The sequence below is a fragment of the Gymnoscopelus microlampas genome, assembly GCF_963454915.1.
Source record: "Gymnoscopelus microlampas genome assembly, chromosome: 18".
Classification (NCBI taxonomy): domain Eukaryota; kingdom Metazoa; phylum Chordata; class Actinopteri; order Myctophiformes; family Myctophidae; genus Gymnoscopelus; species Gymnoscopelus microlampas.
Genome location: NC_139955.1, coordinates 38,081,514 through 38,102,494, shown reverse-complemented (window position 1 = coordinate 38,102,494; position 20,981 = coordinate 38,081,514). Strand labels below are relative to the sequence as shown.

The window sequence follows — 20,981 nt, the reverse complement described above, 5'->3', positions numbered from 1 at the left end:
TGCAAATCTTTGAATATTATTGAAAGATTTTTAAACCAAACATTCAAATTTTTGCTTCTGGGGGGTCCCTGGAACAACATATTTTGAGATGGGGTTCCGTGGCCAATTATAATTTTGGGGGTCCATGACATGAAAAGGTTTTGAGCACCACTGATATATAGAAACATAAGTTTTTTTTTTAAAACTGTTAAGAGATTTAGCAGACACTTGTAGAATCCTCAGAAGCAAATATTTGAGTTACAAATGTTAGCTTTTAAAAAAAGATATATATTTCAAAGATTTGCACACATTTTCCCGATTTTTCAAAAAATAGCAGATCTACAAGCTCATAGCGCGGCACTCGGTGCCGCGCTATGAGCTTGTATATCTACTATTTTTTGAATAGCCAAAGAAATCTGAAAATGACACACAGATGCGTTCCAGGTCTTAATGGGTTAATGCGTGCATGGGGGGGGGGCGGAGGGACAAGCGAGAGACAGGAAGAAATACGGGGCTGCACGCACCAGTTTTACATCATCGTTTTGCCCGCGGCGGTACCCCCCCTCCAACCAGCCCCTTCCTTGTCTGACACCCCCATGACACCGCGATCTCTTTCATTAACATTCAGACTGATGATTCTGTGTTCAAGGGGTTGGGCCGGGAGGGATAAAACATGAGGCAAGGTGACCGGCGGGGAAACGGCCGGCCAGACAGGTCAGACAGTCCTCTCGTCCTTTTCTCTCTCTCTCTCTCTCCCTCCCTCTCTCTACAACGAGACGTTCTGCCAATAGTAATATTGTCATCATGAGCACAATACGTTTTTTTTTACCAATGCACAAGCACAGTAATGGATGTCATTGTGTCCCCGGTTTTCCACTTAACACATTGTGTGCCAGAGGTTTATTAAAATAGGGTACATCTAGTGCCAGCATATCTTCCATCCACTTGATACAGTACGTTGATATGTTTCGTGCTGTAGAAGCCCCGACGCGGAAGTGCATGTGTAAACAAAGCGTGCGTGCGAGACGGCGGAGGGTCCCGACTAACGCCTGGAACAATAATATTTCTAACGCGATCATCCTCCGTTGCAGAGTGATCGCCGATCGAAAACGGCTCACTTCCACCACGTTAAAAAGAAATAGGAGATATTAAGCTTTTAGTCAAGGAGTTAACATTGGAGCGGCCGACCGGAAGCATTTTTTGACATGGATCCACATCCGGCCTCACCTTCTTAGAGACTCCTTGGATGAACCCAAAGTTTCGTTAGAGCGCCCCCACGTGGGACAAATGTTTTTTTTAAAAAATGGGCCAAAAACGGTCCGGACCGTTTATGGCACATAACGCACAGCTTCTCAAAAACGGTTCGGACCGTTTATGGCACATAACGCACAGCTTCTCAAAAACGGTCCGGACCGTTTATGGCACATAACGCACAGCTTCTCAAAAACGGTCCGGACCGTTTATGGCACATAACGCACAGCTTCTCAAAAACGGTTCGGACCGTTTATGGCACTCAACGTGTTAAAACCAAAATTCCACGAACATGACATGCTGGACTTGAGTCGGTTGCAGTTTGCGGATGTCCCAGTGAATTGTCTTTTACCATTTTATGTTCTTTAGTCACTTTCCTATACATACTGTCAGGAGTATTATTATTATAGCTTTGTGTGGGGGCGCAGTACGTACCGTTGCAGTGCAGATGGGCCCTAGTTTGAGATTTTTATGTCTCTGTATGCCCCATTGCCAGGGTGAACAGTCCCAGTAATAAGCTCCTCTGTGATCCTTCAGCAGTTCGACTCTCTACACACCACGACATTAAAAGCAGCCAACAGGAGAGCCTGCAACTACTACTACTGTATCTGTTGCCTCACACACACTTCCCCATGAATCAAACTTGGTGGGCAGATGACATAAAATAATCGATTTGTCACAGTTGAGGCAAAACAAACAGTTTTTTAATTCCCTTTCACTCCTCCCAAATCCAGTTTTTTCCCTCGTCGCTTGGCTCGTGTCCATATCTATTATTTCAGCCGCAAAACAGTTATGATGGTAGCCATTAACCCATTAAGACCTAGAACGCATCTGTGTCACTTTTAGATTTGAGCTAAAAAGCATTATTTTACACGTTGGCTATTCAACGTTGGCTATTCAAAAATAGCAGATCTGCAAGCTCGTAGCGCAGCACCGAGTGCCGCGCTACGAGCTTGTAGATCTGCTATTTTTGAAAAATCTTGAAAATGTGTGCAAATCTTTGAATATATATTGTTTTAATTAAAGCGAACATTTGTAACTAAAATCTTTGCTTCTGGGGGGTCCCTGGAACAAAATATTTTGAGATGGGGGCCCGTGGCCAAATACATATAAGTTTGGGGGTCCTTGACATGGAAAAAGTTTGAGAACCACTGATAATATAGAAACATATGTTTTCCAGAATACTGTTGGGATTTAGAAGACATTTGTAGAATCGGAACCTCAGGTCTTAATGGGTTAATTATCCCCGTCGATGCACAAAAGCCTGTGAATGGCCAACGCCCGCAAGGCTGGCTGGGCCGGGCCGGGCCAGGGCTGGGCGGCGTTCACTTGGCGCATCGGCTCAGCTTTTGGCTCACAATTTCTTGACCATCTTACGCATTATTATTTCTCCTGGCTCTGCTCTGTGGGGTCGTCCTCCCACAGTGGCAGTAGACGACTTAAAATGAATGCTGATTTGAGCGAAGGCGCGGGGACAAATCCCGGGGCCGATTAGCATTAGCATCTGCTAAGCAGAGGTTGGCAGACAACAGAATGAGACAACACGAGCATAGTAACATATTTTCCCCGATAACTCCATTCTCGCTGATATGGGCTCCGGTGTAGTCATTTCAATTACCCAAGCAGCCCTACTCGGGGAGATATCTTGGGACTCCTTCATGCAGCATATGAGGTTATAATTAATAATAGACTATAAATCATTTTGGAGGCAGGACATGGAGGCTCATTCCTTCTCCAGTTTGGCCCCTGATGAGTGTCTACACCCCAACACCCCCCCCCCCCCCCCCTCCCTCCCCTCGCCCCAACCCCCCCCCCCCCCCCCCCCCGTTCTACAACATAGTCTTTCTTCTCCCTGACACGTTTCACCTCCTTTATTGAATGTCAATTAAGCAGCCAAATTAGCCGGGTTCAGAGATTAATTAAAAAGCCTTCTGTTTTTTTTCCCTTGGTTTAAAAAAACGCCAATTGTAATCGTTTCAGCCGCATTCCCCCCCCCGCTCTCACCCGTGCCCGAAAAAGGATGTTAACCCTTTAAGACCTGGAACGTATCTGTGTCACTTCTTGATTTGAGCTAAAAAGCATTATTTCACACTTTGGCTATTCAAAAATAGCAGATATACAGGCTCATATCGCGGCACCGAGTGCCGCGGTATGAGCTTGTAGATCTGCTATTTTTGAAAAATCGTGAAAATGTGTGCAACTCTTTGAATATATTGTTTTAAAGCGAACATTTTTAACTCCAATCTTTGCTTCTGGGGGGGTCCCTGGAACAAAATATTTTGAGATGGGGGGTCAGCGACCAAATACATATCATTTTGGGGGTCCTTGACATGGAAAAAGTTTGAGAACCACTGATATAGAAACATACGTTTTTTTTCCAGAAAACTGTTGGGATTTAGAAGACATTTGTAGAATCGGCTTCTGGTCTTAATGGGTTAATGGCTTTCTACTAGCTCTGAGGGTATGTACAGTACATACTGGAGGAAATGTAGTTGGAGGAATTTGGGTCACGGAGCCCCCTGGACGGAATCCTTGCCGGCGCTCCACTCACACACACACAGACAAATGAAGCCAGCCGCGTTTAAGCCAGATTAGTGGAAGCACAGGAAGTCCAGACCATTATGCGATCTAGTGTTCTCTGCTGAAGTGGGCATACGGTTCATTTATCAGTTTCGATTTACCCCAGGCTTCACGCTGGCCCCCGTCGTAGTGAATCACGCGGCGCCGACTCACTGCTGCCCAAACAGATCAGTTGAACAAAAGAACACATTAATCCTCGCGGCTCTCCAGCAGAGGGCAGCATGACTCCGCAGCACGGCACAAACCTCACTGTCATAAAAAAGGGAGAAAAAAAAGCTGTATTTTTTTTTCCTCCTCTCCCTTCTCTCTTTTCATTCTGTCCATCTCTTTGTGTGAGAGTGCTCCCGATAAACACCCTCCCCTCTCCGCCCTAATCATCATGTCATTCCCTTCGCTTTTAGTGCGTCCGTCCGGCCTTCAATCATTTTCCCTCATCTCCCTCTCATGAAAGGGCCTCTTTTTTGACATAGAATGAGAGTACAGTACTGTAGCATGAAGGTAATACTCCTAATAAGACACAGATCATATCTATACGGTTATCTGGTTCATGTGATGTGATCATAAAGGCTTCAATTCAGGTACTATATGTTGTTCAGTGGTGGGTGGGGGGGGCATAGACCATATCTTCCCCCTGTGTATGTAGCCTCTCTGCTGCCATCGTTTCCCATGTCAAATGGTTGCTCTCTGTACATGTCAGGATGGCGTGTTGCATTTGTCCATGTCGTGGAGTTGCATCTGACTAGTGGGTCAGCAGCCTTGGCTGTAGCCTTTTCTGTAATCCATTCGTTGTATGGATGGCTTTAGCTCGTCGTCTTCTCTTCTCTCTCTCTCTCTCTCTCTCTCTGTCTCTTTTGTCTTCCGTACAGTACAATCCTCAGTTAATCTATCCATTCGTAACTCGGGAGAATGTCCTAATGGAAAACGAGAGTTAAATCAACACTTTTCTTTTATAGCGCATTCACAGAATCAAAGCAGAAATTAACCCATTGAGGCCTGAAGCCGATTCTACAAATGTCTTCTAACAGTATTCTGAAAAAACGTATGTTTCTATATCGGTGGTTCTCAAACTTTTTCATGTCAAGGACCCCCAAGATTATATGTATTTGCCCGCCGACCCCCATCTCAAAATATTTTGTTCCAGTGACCCCCAGGAAGTAAAGTTTAAAATGTTCCCTTTAAGACAATATATATTCAAAGATTTGCACACATTTTGCTATTTTTGAATAGCCCAAGTGTAAAATAATGCTTTTTAGCTCAAATCAAAAAAGTGACACAGATGCGTTCCAGGTCTTGATGGCTTAAACAACATTTTTTTTTACAGATAGTGTTTAAATGTGATTCTGCACTTCGATCTTCCAAACAAACATCTCTGTGCTGTGTGTTCACTGACTCTTCGTCTCCCCAGGAGGACATGAACCTGAACGAGGATCGCAAAGCTCCTCTGCGTGGGAAGGACCTGAGCACCAAGCGCGAGATGGTGGTCCAGTACATCTCAGCCACTGCCAAATCTGTAAGTGAGAGAGGAAGGCCAAAGGGCTCTTTTCTTTAGATCAACCCCTTTTGATCGTGTCTGTGTGTATGTGTGTGTGTGCGCGTGTGCGCATATACACTGAATTCTGTGTGAGTGTTGTGTTTTGCACTTCTTTGCGGTGTAGTAGTATAGTTGTAGTGGGTGGGATGAAATATCCTGACAAGTCTCCAACATCTCTACAAAATAATGAGCTTATAACCTGAGCCTCTGCTCTCTCTCTCTCTCTCCTGATCTCTCTCTTTGTTCTTGCTCATTGTGCTTGAGCCCCCCCCCAGGTCTTTGATTGCCAGCCACCACCTCTGTGATTTTCCTCCCCCCTTGGGTCTCCCTTTTTTTTTTCTCCTCCTCCTTTTCTTTTCTGGGGTGTTTTAATTCAAATGCTTTCGTTGGACTGTTTACTCTGAAGTCACTTCTTTTTTAACCCCTTAAGACCTGGAACGCATCTGTGACACTAGATTTCTTTGGCTATTGAAAAATAGCAGATATACAAGCTCATAGCGCGGCACCGAGTGCCGCGCTATGAGCTTGTAGATCTGCTATTTTTGAAAAATTGTGAAAAAATATGTTTTATATTTTTTTCAAAAAAAATAAAACATTTTTTTAGGATTTAGATTTTTTTTAAAGAATCGCCTCAGGTCTTAATGGGTTAATTTGGGCTGGGAATCGGGGGCTTTCATTAGGATCTGGAAGCCCCCTCACTCGCTGCACACACAGTAATCTTGAACATGACACTTTCATCACTCTGAGGTTACCAATAATGGCAGTTAAGCCCGTTGCGTTTTGAGGGTAAGTCATGGGTTTTACGGGTTGAACTCCCCTATCCTCTTTATGAAGGGAGGGCTACACCAGTGGTTCTCAACCTGCGGGTCGGGACCCCCACGGGGGGGGGGTCCCCCCCAGATGACAATTAAGTGACCTTTAAGACCTTTTTAATACCTATAAAGAAAGAAATAAAAAAATACCATCAAATAGACCATTACTGCCTCAAAAGTAATCAACAAACTATACTATAAAAACTGGTCAAACATTGGCGAAATTGTCAAATAATATAAGAAACAGGCAAACATTTTGAAAATAGCTATCCACAAGTTTCTTAGGGCAGTTGTTCTCAAACTTTTTCATGTCAAGGACCCCCAAATTGACACTTTTTTTTTGGACTCCCATTTGAAAAAGATATGCCAGGGACCCCCCATAAGAGAAGATCTTTTACAGCTCTAGTAGTGATTCTCAACCATTTCAGTTTCAAGGACCCCCCAGTTTGACATGCATTAGGCTACGGACCCCCATTTAATGGCATTTCTATCTCTGGGACCCCAATTTATATTGTAAAATCAATGTTAATTTAACTCTGAGAGTGTACAAATGGAACCAAATGGACCCTAACGGGTCCATTTGGTTCCATTTGTACTCTCTCAGATTTACAGACCCGTATGGGTCCATTTGGTTCCTAGCTATCCATCATTTAGCTGCGGACCCCCTGGAACTCCCTCAAGGACCCCTGGGGGTCCCCGGACCCCACTTTAAGAACCAATGTCCTAGGGCGTTGTGGGCGTCACTTCCTGTCAATTTGATCCCTGTTATAATACCTGATAAAATTGACAGGAAGTGACGCCCCTAGGAAACTTAACAATAACAATATTTATTTGTGGAACCGAGTCAAACTATGCCTCAACTCCTACAATTTCAAGTGCTTGTCAGGGTGGGGGGTCCCCAGTTCAAATATGATTATTTTGGGGGGGTCCCCAGTTCAAATAATGATTATTTTGGGGGATCACGGCCTGAAAAGGTGGAGAACCACTGGGCTATTATACACAGCGAGGTAAGAATCACATCAACACAGGAGAAGAAGAAAAGTGACTCCCCTCCTCCCCCCGCTCGCCGCTCCCTGGAACCCCCCCCTCCACACCCCCACCCCCATTCATTTGACATCATCATTTATTACCTTTCTCATTGTTATGGTAATTAACTGGCATTATTGATAATGATGATGATCAGAGATGATTGAATTCTTCACAGGCCTTATTATGCTTTGTGAGCACTGATATATTATTCAAATGAATAATGTCATCTGCAGTGAGTGAAAGGACAGAGAGACAAAAAGAGATAGGCCTGTCTGTCTGTCAGCCCCCCCCCCCCCACCCCACCCCCCCCTGCTACACATTCTCCTCGCGTGATGATTGAAGGTCCGCCCGCGTTGGCGTCGTGCACTGTGGGTGGGTGGGCGCGCGCATACAGACACAAAAGCGCCCGCTATGATAGGAGAGAAGAACTCAACCATTTTAAAGGGGTATTTCACTTTCAAACATGTTTGTTGGGGGGGTTATTTTAACGTCTACCCAGGCTTTTGTGAGCACCCCTGACAGTTTTTAAGTTGCTCGATTCAGTGTTTAGATATTTGATATTCATTTTTTATCAGACACTTCCTATAACTTCAAACTCCATTTCAATCATGATAGATTCATCAAAAACACACGTCCTTGGTTCTGGTGACTAAATAAAAGAAAATAAACGAAAAAAGTTGAAATTGGTTACGCATAAAAGTATGCCCCTGGGTGGGGCAGTAAGAACCCTCTTTGCGTACAGTACTGTACATCAGCGGCTGGTCGATAAGCCATAGATTTGGGGACACGGGTTAGTGCACAGGGGACACATACGATAGATAGGTAAGAGATCAACAACCTGCAACAGCCTGTAATCAAGCAAGAAGAAGCAATTCATGTATTTCGAGGCGGAGACCATGTTTAACCCAGAACCCTCACGGCGTACTCGTAATATTACAGTATGCAGTATTTGCAAGGCTCAAGCCAACGCAGTACACTTAAAGTCTTAGAAAAGTACCGCTTTCGTTTAAACTTAAAATCCCCCAATTAGTCCTGGTTGGTTTAATTATTGCTGCAACTTTTCACTAACAGACTTGCTACAGTACTGTATGTTGTGGCAAAAGATACTTTCTTGGTGCAGACCAAGCGTGTAAAAGATAGATCGTATAACTTTGATATTATTTCCTATTACAGACAGGGCAAGGCTTAGACTAGTGCTGGTATGAGCTGTTGCTCAATGATGAGAAATGTAACGTGTACTAACTGACAGAATGAAGTAGATTTCTAATTTAAACAAATTAAATCAATGACATGCTCAAGAGTGTATGGCAGTGATGCATTTTCTAGACGCTGGGTTTGCCTTTTTTTTTCCTCTCTCTTTCCTTCTGCCTTTGAATGTGTGTCTAAATCTCTTGAGTTCTGTTTATTTGCCAGAGATGATTGCTGCCTGGTAAGATCTCTGTAGTGGGTGGCTGCGGCCAGGAGCTTTCCATCTTTTGCAGGAAAACGGGAATCTTGCAACTTTAATACCTTTTCATTCACTCACACTTTACATCCACTCTGTTTCCTGTTTGTACAAAGACTGGGTCATTGTGTCCAAATCAAACATTTGACTTGAGAATGTTACTCATAGTGGTTCTGATAGGGATTCCTTGGTTTTCACCATTTTATAGGCAAAGTTTTTCTTTTTTTGTCTCCGCCAGGCCGAAAGGCATGGCGAGAGAGTATGTTTTACCCTCCGTCCGTCCTTCCGTCCGTGTGTCCGTGTGTCCGTGTGTGTGTGTCCTGTCTGTGTGTTACCAGCTAATCTCCGGCACCGTTGGTCCGTTCGCTCCCAAACTGTGCACACACACTCCCTGGATGCCAATTCAGAACCTCTACCCCAATTTTTTCACATGGGCCTGTTATAGCGCCACCAGGAGGCCGATTTGTGCAAAACACATTTTTTTACATTACTCCTACAGATTTTATCCAAATATCATGCAAATCGGTACACAGTATCTCTATAGTCATGTGATCAACACGGATCTGTCCGATTTCCCATATTCCATCCTGATTGCCTATGGTTGGCTTCCAAAGTTTGCAGGATTGGTCCGTTTTGAACAAAATGCCTCAAACTATGCATGCAGCTTGCGATTTCCGTGAAATTTCACACACACATTCCCACTAGGCCGAGGAAGAAATGCCACCCTTTTCACATTGGCCTGTTATAGCGCCACCAGCAGGTCTAATTTAGCAAAACACATTTTTGGAACAAAATGCCTCAAATCATGAATGCAGTCTGATTGCCGTGAAAGACCTAAGAATAAATGGCACCCTTTTCACATTGGCCTATTATAGCGCCACCAGAAGGCCAGAATAACGTACCTGACCTGGCGGAGACCTGTGCTCCGAGGAGCACTTTTTCTAGTTTACCTCTCTTTTTCACTGCAGTCATGAAAAGCAAAGTGTACACCAAGGTCAGCGAGGGCATTAGTGAATACCGTCAGGTCCTTAACGCCCTGCACACTGCACATCGATACTTCCAAATCCATCTATTTAGACTTGGAAGTCCATCTATCCACCTTAAGCTACAGCTAATGCAGAGCGTGCGGACCTGCTGAGATTGCATCACAGGGGATGGAAGTTTAACCCATTGAGACCTGAAGCCGATTCTACATGTCTCCTAAATCTCAACAGTTTTCTGAAAAACGTATGTTTCTATATCAGTGGTGCTCAATCTTATTCATGTCAAGGACCCCCAAAATGTATGTATTTGGCCGCCGACTCCCATCAAAATATGTTGTTCCAGGGACCCCCCAGAAGCAAAGATTTGAGTTAAAAATGTTCGCTTTAAAAATATATATATTCAAAGATTTGCACACATTTTCACGATTTTTCAAAAATAGCAGATCTACAAGCTCGTAGCGCGGCACTCGGTGCCGCGCTACGAGCTTGTAGATCTGCTATTTTTGAATAGCACAAAGTGTAAAATAATGCTTTTTAGCTCAAATCTAAAAATGACACAGTTCCAGGTCTTAATGGGTTAAATGTGTAAATATTGGTGGGGCCAAGAAGAAGAATATTCCCTCTGCGTCCCCCCGTGTCCTTCACTTCCTCTCTGCCTCCAGAGACCGGCCCACTTAGGTGGGGTCGGATGTGTGTGTGTGTTTGGGGGCCGCACAAAAAACAATATTGTGCTTTTTCCCCCCCTCCCTCCCCACTCCTTGCTGAAGTAATATCATAAAAAAAACATGAATATCTCATCGGCTTTCAAGGCTATTCCTTACATTTCCCTCCCTCCCTCCCTTCTATGTGCTCATCTAGCCCATTAAGACCTGAAGCCGATTCTACTTAATGTCTTCTAAATCCCAACAGTATTCTGAAAAAAAAACGTATGTTTCTATATCAGTGGTTCTCAAACTTTTTCATGTCAAGGACCCCCAAAATGATATGTATTTGGCCGCCGACCCCCATCTCAAAATATTTTGTTCCAGGGACCCCCCAGAAGCAAAGAATAGAGAACATGTTCGCTTTAAACAATAATATATTAAAAGATTTACGCACATTTTCACGATTTTTCAAAAATTGCAGATCTTTTTAGATCTGCTTGTAGATCTGCTATTTTTGAATAGCCAAAGTGTAAAATAATGCTTTTTTTTTAGCTCAAATGAAAAGGTGACACAGACGCGTTCCAGGTCTGAATGGGCTAGACTAGCATGTTTACCCTATAGAGTACAGAAGTCCTGACGTCACTCGTTCATCCCCAGGTTCGTAAAGTGATTTCTCTATGGAGAATAACATTGGGTCATCATAGAATCGTCTCATATAAGAATTGTGCCCCAAAAATAAACAAACTGTCTCGGCGATATTGTCAGGGAGGAGGTTCTGTATCGTTTATGATAGTCAGTCACTTATATCTGATACAGTCTGTTTCTGGCAAAAATTGAACTAATTCGGCGGAAGTAACATTATCGTTTTCTCACCGTCAGTTGATGCTTCATATTATCCATAAGAGTAAAACCGCCGGGGTCATTTTTAAATTTTTGTAACAAAAACGCGATATTAAATACGCCTATGGGATTCAGAATGGGGGTGGAAAACCGTGAACCAGGTAGACAAACCTAGGATGTGTAAATTACGTCAGACTTCGGCGCTCTATAGACAATTTCTGTAAAGCTTTCAGGTTTGAAATGAATAGTTGTCTGATGATTAGTTGTTGGTTTACTGTCTTTTTGAAGGAAAGGGAGTGTGTGCCCCCCCACACACCTCTAGTAGTCTGTCACCAGACAAGATAGAGAACACTCCCAGTCGCATCGTGCACCGTCTATAACAGCGTGCCTCAGTGGCAGCCGAGCACATCACCCTCTGACACTAAATGGAATGTCTTTTTTTTCCAAGAGACAAGTGTGCATTGACCCTGTTAATTTGAATATAAGGTGTGTTTTGACTGGAATCCAGTTCTTCTTCTTCTGCAAGGAGTGACGCGCACGTCCTTGACCTCCCGACCTTTTGCGTGAACATTTGTCTTTCCCTCTCACCGCCATTTCCTTTCTTGCCTTTGCAGTCTTTTCTCCTCCTCCTCCTCCTCCTCGCTGATAAGTGTGTGCCAGCATCATCAGATCTGACAAAGCGCATGCCTCTCGCTCACGCTAATGCAATCATTTTACTCCTCCTCTCTTGAGTGACTTTGCTCATTCTCTGTCGTCATGAGTGATTTTTTCCTTTATTCCAATTCAAATGTGTGTGTGTGTGTGTGCCGCAATGTCTTCTGTCTCAGAGGTTACGGAAAATGTTTGATGGCAGGGTCTTTGGTGAGGGGGAGTGCTGCTTGGACATTGGATATGACCACAATAGGCTCTATGCACAGCAGCCATTTTGGAGAAAAAATGGGCCTCTTCTGACTTCCTTCACAGGTGTTACCAATGATACTAATGAAGGCTCTGTTCCATTCTGGTCAAACAGAGTCAGGGTGCTGATATTGTGCATGTTGGCTCACTAGAAATACTAGTGGGTCTCAAAGTGTGGTCCAGGGACCCTCATGGTTCCTTGAGAGGGTGTAACTCTGAGAGTTATGGGGGTCCTTGAAATTAAAACGTTTGAGAACCACTGTGCTACACTAAATGGAACAGAGCCTTCATTATTATTATTATTGAATTGTTTTTATTGATTTTTTAACACCAACAATACACACATACATTACAGGACAGGAAGGAACATAACCATACATTAACCGTACGTTAACAATACCTTAAGGAACAGAGCCTTCATTAGTGTCATTGGTAACACCTGTGAAGGAAGCAAGGAAGGGGCCCAATTTCTGTCCAATATGGCTGCTGTGCATAGAGCCTATACGGCCCCCGTTCTCAGCGAAACCTTGCAGTTGATCAGATAACGCAGGCCCCTTGTTACAACACCTAGTAGTTATAATGGAGACACTATTTGATTTGATTTGATTTTGGTAAAAGAGGTGTGAGCAAAATCACAATACAACTTAATCCCAGGATAACACATCAAAGCGTAATGAACTTAAGGAAGAAATATGGAGATAACAGAAGGTTTCTGCCCCACAGCCACAATGTCACACCAGGCCATACCATAGCTGATTACTTAGGGCCGGCTTTCTGCCTGAGAACTTTCAACTGACCAGAGAGCTTTGCCAGTGTTTCTTGTGAGAACAAGGTGTTAATTGTGTGCCAAATTGAAAGCTGTGATGTGAGCTCTCTACCCCCCCAGCTCCTCCCTGATAGTGTCTGTTCTTTGGGTGAAGCCACACCAAAACCACATTCAAATTTCACTTAGGCGATATGGGCTTTGCCAGTGTTTCTTGTGAGAACAAAGTGTTAATTGTGTGCCAAATTGAAAGCTGTGATGTGAGCTCTCTACCCTTCCCCCCCAAGCTCCTCCCTGACTGTTCTGTGTCTGAAGATAGTGTTCAAATTTCACTTAGGCGATATGGGACAAAAAATCGAATATCACAATATTTATTTGACCAAATACGCGATAATATCATATTGTCATTTTCTCTATTTTTAAAAAGTATAAAATTATTAAAGCGATAAAAAAAAGACAACACCATATCACGGTATTACGATAACCAAAATCCCAGACGATATCTAGTCTCATATCACTATATCGATGTAATATTGATATATTTCCCAGCCATAATTCAAAGACAAATATAATTCCACCTCGTGACAACGGTTGGAGTAATGTCACCGTCGTTGTCATTGTCGTGTCGGCCGTGACTCATCTCAAGGTGCCTGCGATATATATATATGCAGATAGTGTGAAATATCTCCCCAAAGTTAGACAATGACATGCCTAGATTCATCGGTGGCCGGGGCGGACGAAGGATTTATGTTTCAAAAAGTAGCCTGCGCGCGTGATCAAGTGGCAACGCATTTACGATTTTAAAATTGACTTTATGGCTGTCATAAACTTTCGGGTAGAGTGACAGAGGGGGATGAAACGGAGCATCAAATGCCCACAGAGTAAGGAACATTTTGAGAGGTAGGGTGGGGGTGTATTGGAGGGAGGGAGAGAGAGAGAGAGGCAGGGGGTGGCAATGAGAGAGAGAGAGAGAGAGAAAGAAAGTGTGTATGTGTAAGAGAGAGAGAAGGGCTTAGTGACTGCTGCATTCCGTGATCAACATGCACCGCCTTTGAAACATGACAGAGTGAGGAGCTCGGTTAAGAATACATTTACTTGGCTGACTGTCACCCTCCCACTGTGAAACAAGCACCACAGTTGCTGTATTAACCCATTGAGACCTGAAGCCGATTCTATACATGTCTCCTAAATCTCAACAGTTTTCTGAAAAACGTATGTTTCTATATCAGTGGTGCTCAATCTTTTTCATGTCAAGGACCCCCAAAATTATATGTATTTGGCCGCGGACCCCCATCAAAATATTTTGTTCCAGGGACCCCCCAGAAGCAAAGATTTGAGTTCAAAATGTTCGCTTTAAAAATATATATATTCAAAGATTTGCACACATTTTCACGATTTTTCAAAAATAGCAGATCTACAAGCTCGTAGCGCGGCACTCGGTGCTGCGCTACGAGCTTGTAGATCTGCTATTTTTGAATAGCCCAAAGTGTAAAATAATGCTTTTTATCTCAAATCTAAAAATGACACAGTTCCAGGTCTTAATGGGTTAAAAAAAAAAGAAAGTAGGGGGGGGGGTTGGAAATACTCCCGTTTCCCCCCCCTCTATTGACAGATAACAAGGTTAAACTGCAGGAATCATGCTGACTGCATGGGCTCAAGGTACCTCCACCGAGGAAAATTTGACACCTGAAGTCCAGCGCTGATGGCAGCTCATTGATTTTGGCCTAGGGAGACCTTTTTGCAACCACTTTTTGTCCACATTTCTACACCGTTACCTTCCCGGGGATGATTTGTATCAATCTATCAATTCCAAGGACAATGGGATTTTAGCCAGTTTAATCATTTAATGAACACTCTTTTTATGGGAAACGACACACCTATTCCTCAATTATTTTCACACTACAGTGTATGTATAGATTTTTGGCCATTCTTGTTATGCAAAACCGGTCGATATTATTCTCGACAGAAATGGAGCAGTTCAAAAATAAACGTGACAACTGTGACCGTTTCGTTATTAACCCATTAAGACCGGGAACGCAATATGTGTCGTTTTAAGGTTTGTTGGCTATTCAAAAAATATCGGATAAATAATACAAGTGAGCTTGTAGATCTGAGATTTTCTTTTTAAATCATGAAAATGTGTGCAAATCTTTACAAATGTCAAATCCATTTAAAAAAAAAACTTATTATGTTATATCAGTGGTTCTCAAACTTTTCCATGTCAAGGACCCCCAAAATAATGTTTTCCCCCATCAAAATATGTTGTTCCAGGGACCCCCTAGAAGCAAAGATTTTAGTTAAAAATATATGTATCAACGATTTGCACAAATGTTAGAGATTAAAAAAAATAGCAGATCTAACGAGCTTGTAGATCTTCTATTTTTGAATAGCCCAAAGTATAAAATAATGTTATAGCTCAAATCTAAAAATGACACGAGATGCGTTTCCCGCCGGTCTTACTGGGTTAAGATTAAATAAGGAAGTCGGCCGACTACAAATGACTGATTTGACACGTCCATACGTGTGGCTACCAAACTCAGACACTCTCTTTAACACCGTTCCCTCAGCTTGTTGGCTATAATGTGCGTAAGTTAGCTGTGTTGTCCCATTTTAAATTGTTAATGTCTAATGCCTCTGTATGTTGTGTATGTATGTATGTATGTATGTATGTTCTCTGGCCTACTAATGATTGTGCCGTTTGTGTCTTTTTGCACATTAACTCGCCTCTCCTCCGCTGACCGCTGCATGCAGATATCTGGGAGCAAAGTTGCGGTAAGTAAAGCCCATTTATTTATTTGTATCCGACTATTACCCGAGTTATACTTGGTTGCGCACGGGGGTGTCGCGCACCCAAAACGGCCGATCTACACGCTCACAACGTGTTGCGCCGCCAAGCGTTGTGAGCTTGTAGATCTGCTATTTTTTGGTGTGTGCGCAACTAGGTATAAATCGGGCTGTAATGCATCTGTCCCCATTCTCTCTCTATCCCTGTCCTCTGTGCACCCCCACCACACACACACACACACACACACACACACACACACACACACACACACACACACACACACACACACACACACACACACTCTATCTCTTTATCTGTCTCCGTGTCTCGCCTTTTCGCTTTGAAAATATGTAGTTGAGAGAGTTCCAGAATGCACAAGTAAGGCTTTTTATGGCTTGGACTTTTTTTTTTTCTTCCTCTTCGGCCTTGATCTTGCTAATGGGCTGTAATTTGGAAAGGCTATAAATTGCCAACACAATTCCTTGCATGTAAATGCTCTCACACTGCTCTCAAATGAGAGATTTTGAAATTATACCGCACGAAAATGAACTTGGAAGCCTCTTTGTAGTTTTTTATTATTTTAAGATGGATTGCGGTCTAACACCTATTAGCATTTGAATGTTGTTATACCAACGATGAGTGATAGCTTTTACACAAATAATCATAATCTAGCAATCTAATCTGTTTATTGGAACATTTTGCATCTAAATGGCATTCAGCGTGTTCATTTTGTCTTTGAGACGGCGCACACACTGAGATTATACTTAATACGGCTTTTTGGCACACACACGCACACACGCACGCACGCACGCACGCACGCACGCACGCACGCACGCACACACACACACACACACACACACACACACACACACACACACACACACACACACACACACACACACACACACACACACACACACACACACACACACACACACACACACACACACGCACACACGAGAGAGAGAGCTTATTGAGCACAGTGGAAAAGATATTAAGTGCATTTTTCTCCTCTACACAGAAATATCGGGCTGCCTTAATTTAGTGGTGGTGTTCTCTGCTATATATTTGAATTAGTTGTCAGACAGCCTCTGTCTCTCTGTTCCACACAATATGAAGGCATGTGTCACCTCTGTATCACAAATGCACACGCTTGTTTTTGTTGTCGCTGTCATTTCACTTTCCCTCCCACTAGCTTGCAAACAGCCCCCGATAATCTTTCTAAATATACCGTCGCTGACAACATGTTGCCAATATTTCTTCGTTTCTCTGTGCTGTAAATGCAGCAATTGCAGATTTGCTCCATCAAGTTCTCACAAAGTGGCACCACTATTGCCTTTGTAAAAAAAAAAAGAAAAAGCCAGACCTGGTTTCTGAGGGGCTTTTAGGAGGAGGAAAAAAGCGCTCGGTTATTGCTTTTTTTTTTTGCGAGCATCGAATTGTCACATTTAATGGTGTTTCATTGCTTCTCGAGAGGTTCTTAAGGATTACGGGGGGGGGGGGGGGGGACTTTAGGGCTTAACTCTTTAAGACCGGGAAGGCATCTTGTGTGTCATTTTTTAGATTTCTTTGGCTATTCAAAAATAGCAGATATACAAGCTCATAGCGCGGCACCGAGTGCCGCGCTATGAGCTTGTATATCTGCTATTTTTGTGAGCTTGTATATCTGCTATTTTTGGCGGATATTTGTAACTCAAATCTTTACTTCTGGGGGTTCCCTGGAACTAAATATTTTACAAATGTTCGCTTTAAAAAAATATATAATCCAAAAATTTCCCACAAATGTTCACGTTTTTTTCAAAAATAGCAGATCTATCGTGTATATCTGCTATTTTCGAATAGCCAAAGAAGTCTAAAAATGACACACAAGATGCGTTCCCCGGTCTTAATGGCTTAAAGGGAACGAGGACAAGGTAACGCAACCCACTGTGACCTGGCCCTCTGCTCTGCCCAGGCACCCAGACAAACCTCATGCTTTGAGGCCTTTTAGAGAGAGAGAGAGACGTTTTGTATCGATTGCCTCTTCTGCCTTCTTTGTCAGACTGGTGCTTTTGTGCGCTTGGTTATTTCAGCAGGAAGAAGTGTTTGTCGGCTAGACTTGTATGGAGCCGCGGACAGACTGAGGTCTCGCTCGGCGGCGGCCGCGGCGGCCACATTGTGCTCGGTTAAATGGGAATATGACAGAATTTACCCCCGGCTTGTGAACCCACTCATCCACGATGGAGTGAAGGGGCCTACTTTTCTGAAGTTCAGCAAACCATGTCAAAGCGATGTGTCAAAAAAGACCATCCCGTTATCACAGAACTTTCTTCAAAACTCAAGAGGGGGGTTTCCGGAAAACACTTTCCGGACCTGACCTCCGTGACCTCTCTTGTCAATCTTCGAGAACGGTACGGTATAGCTCGCGGAGCTGGCTGAACTAACGTAGCGAAAGCAGCGGCAACCTGTCAAGTGTTAACCCATTAAGACCTGGAACGCATCTGTGTCATTTTTTTTATTTGAGCTAAAAAAGCATTATTTTACACTTTTGGCTATTCAAAAATAGCAGATATACAAGCTCATAGCGCGGCACTCGAGCACTCGAGCACTCGAGCACTCGAGCACTCGAGAAAAATCGAGATTTATTTAGCAAATCTTTGAATATATGCATTTTTAAAGCGAACTTTTGTAACTCAAATCTTTGCTTCTGGGGGGGTCCCTGGAACAACGTATTTTGAGATGGGGGGTCCGCGGCCAAATACATTTTGGGGGTCCTTGACATGAAAAACTTTGAGAAACACTGTCATAGCAACATACGTTTTTTTTAAAAAACAGTTCAGATTTTAGAAGACATTTTGTAGAACCGGAACCTCAGGTCTTAATGGGTTAAAATCCCCCCCCCCCCCCCCCCACACTCGAGAAGCTAAAGAACCGGAGGGGAGAGAGCGTTTAGCCTGGTTAGCCGGTCGTGGGTTACACAGTATATACCGCTGGCTCTCTCCCTGCTTGGCTGGCAGATTTCTCATTTTCACGCTGTCAGCACGCCTCGAAGGGAGGGGGGGAGCTCTCTCTCTCTCTCTCTTTCTGCGAGGCGGCTGGGGGTGTCGGTTAGGACTGTCTGTAGGGAAGAACTCGAAACATTCACTCCTCCGTCTCGGCCCGTGAAATTTCTCTGGCACTTACCCCCCTCCCCAGGTGGAGAGGAGAGCACTGTGTGCGAATTGTCTCTAATCCAGTCTGGCCAGCATGCTGGTGTGTAACTCCGCTAAATCTCACATAACCCCCTCCCCCTCGCCATGATCGAACATATCTGACCGCCAGGACAACCACCCACAGGTAGAGACGAGAGCTGTCCAGACACTAGCTCTGCTGGGGGGGGGGGGGGGGGGGGGCACAGCACAGCTCTCCCAACAGCCTTACTGACCAGCATGATGGCTTTATCGCTGTTATTCTTAGTTAGAAAAAAAAAACGGGCCGGATTTACGTCACCGCTCAAGCGCCATGTTCCAACAGCGTTGCATCGACAGCTCCTGCAGTGTTATTGCAGAAAGCATTCTTCCCTCTCCTCAACCACCACCATTGACCCACTCTGCAGTTCAGTTGACCTGCTGCTTACAGACAGAGAGAGAGAGAGAGAGAGAGAGAGAGAGCCAGTGTGAGTCCTTGTGTTGGTTGGTGGTGGAAGAAGTATACTCAGATACTCAGAGTAACGGTAGCGATACCACAATATTAACCCATTGAGACCTGAAGCCGATTCTACATGTCTCCTAAATCTCGACAGTATTCTGAAAAACGAATATTTCTATATCAGTGGTGCTCAATCGTTTTCATGTCCAGGACCCCCAAAATGATATGTATTTGGCTGCGGACCCCCATCAAAATATTTTTGTTCCAGGGACCCCCCAGAGGCAAAGATTTTAGTTAAAAATGTTTGCTTTAAAAATATATATATTCAAAGATTTGCACACATTTTCACGATTTTTCAAAAATAGCAGATCTACAAGCTCGTAGCGTGGCACTCGGTGCCGCGCTATGAGCTTGTAGATCTGCTATTTTTGAATAGCCCAAAGTGTAAAATAATGCTTTTTAACTCAAATCTAAAAAATGACACAGTTCCAGGTCTTAATGGGTTAAAAAAGACTCTTTTACAAGTAAAAGGCCTGCATTCAAAATACAATAGTACAATACTTGAGTAAATGTACCAGGTTACTTTCCACCTCCACTGTTGACTTGCAGTAGCCGTCTCCGGGCCACAGGGAGGTGATCAATATCTACAGTATATGACCGGATGGCCCCCCTAAGACCGCCTGTTTCCACGGTAACACTTACGGTCAGCTCTGAGATGGCAGCAGTGCGTATGTTTGCACAGGGTTCTCAACCTCTGGGTCGGGACCCCCACATGATATTTAGGGGGGGGGGGTCCCCAGATGACAGTGAAAGTGACTATTTAAGGACTTTTAAGACCTTTTTTAATACCTCAAACAAATTTTAAAGGAAGAAAAGAGAAATGACCATTAATGCATGAAAAGTGATCAACAAACTATAAAATAAAAACTGGTCAAACATTGGCCAATTTGTCAAATGATATAAGAAAGAGGCAGAGCTTGTAGATCTGCTATTTTCACAATGTTTATCTGTGGAACCGAGTCAAACAAAATGTATTTTTTTTTATTTTACACTTTTGGCTATTCAAAAATAGCAGATATACAAGCTCATAGCGCGGCACCGAGTGCCGCGCTACGAGCTTGTAGATCTGCTATTTTTGAAGAATTGTGAAAATGTGTGCAAATCTTTGAATATATATTGTTTTAAAGCAAACATTTTTAACTCAAATCTTTGCTTCTGGGGGTCCCTGGAACAAAATATTTTGAGATGGTGGTCCGCGGCCAAATACATGTCATTTTGGGGGTCCTTGACATGAAAAGGTTTGAGAACCACTGATATAGAAACATACGGTTTTCAGTAAACAGCTGTAATGCCTCGACTCCTACAATTCCAAGTGCTTATTAGGGTGGGGGGGGGGGGGTCCCCAGATCAGTTCAAATATGTTTTTTTTGGCGGGGGGTCGTGGCCTGAAAAGGTTGAGAAACACTGCTGTACAGTACAGGATGGCAAGTATCTGAACCTTTGTGCAGCCTTGCTTTGCGTTTTCCATGAGACAATAGACCTGCTGATCGAGTCGCCAATAAAAAAAAGGAAAAAAAGAGTGGGAGAGAGAGAGAAAAAAAAAGGCTTGTTGAGAAGCGATGTAAACGAAGCACACAGGAGTGTTATTGTGAGTTTATACAAACTTGTGGGATGTGAAAGTTTGTCGTGTATATTGTGTGTGAGGCGTTGCTCCTGTTGGGTTATAGCTGTAGTGAAAGCCTATTGACGATAGAACAGAGTTTCAGTCCTGCAGTATGAAGGTCAGCGTGAGGTCCGTGTCGGAGCAGGAAATGGTGTCAATGTATTGCATAGAAGG

The 20,981-nt window shown here is 43.5% G+C and overlaps 1 protein-coding gene across 1 annotated transcript in view; it reads left to right on the top strand.

The window, feature by feature from the left end:
- The window catches only part of diaph2 (diaphanous-related formin 2), an 824,520-nt gene that overhangs the window by 39,662 nt on the left and 763,877 nt on the right, over positions 1-20,981 (top strand). The window contains exons 4-5 of the mRNA XM_084041781.1: positions 5,216-5,320; positions 15,505-15,525. Coding sequence (XP_083897907.1) covers positions 5,216-5,320; positions 15,505-15,525 — 126 coding nt within the window. The remainder of the gene's footprint in view (positions 1-5,215; positions 5,321-15,504; positions 15,526-20,981) is intronic.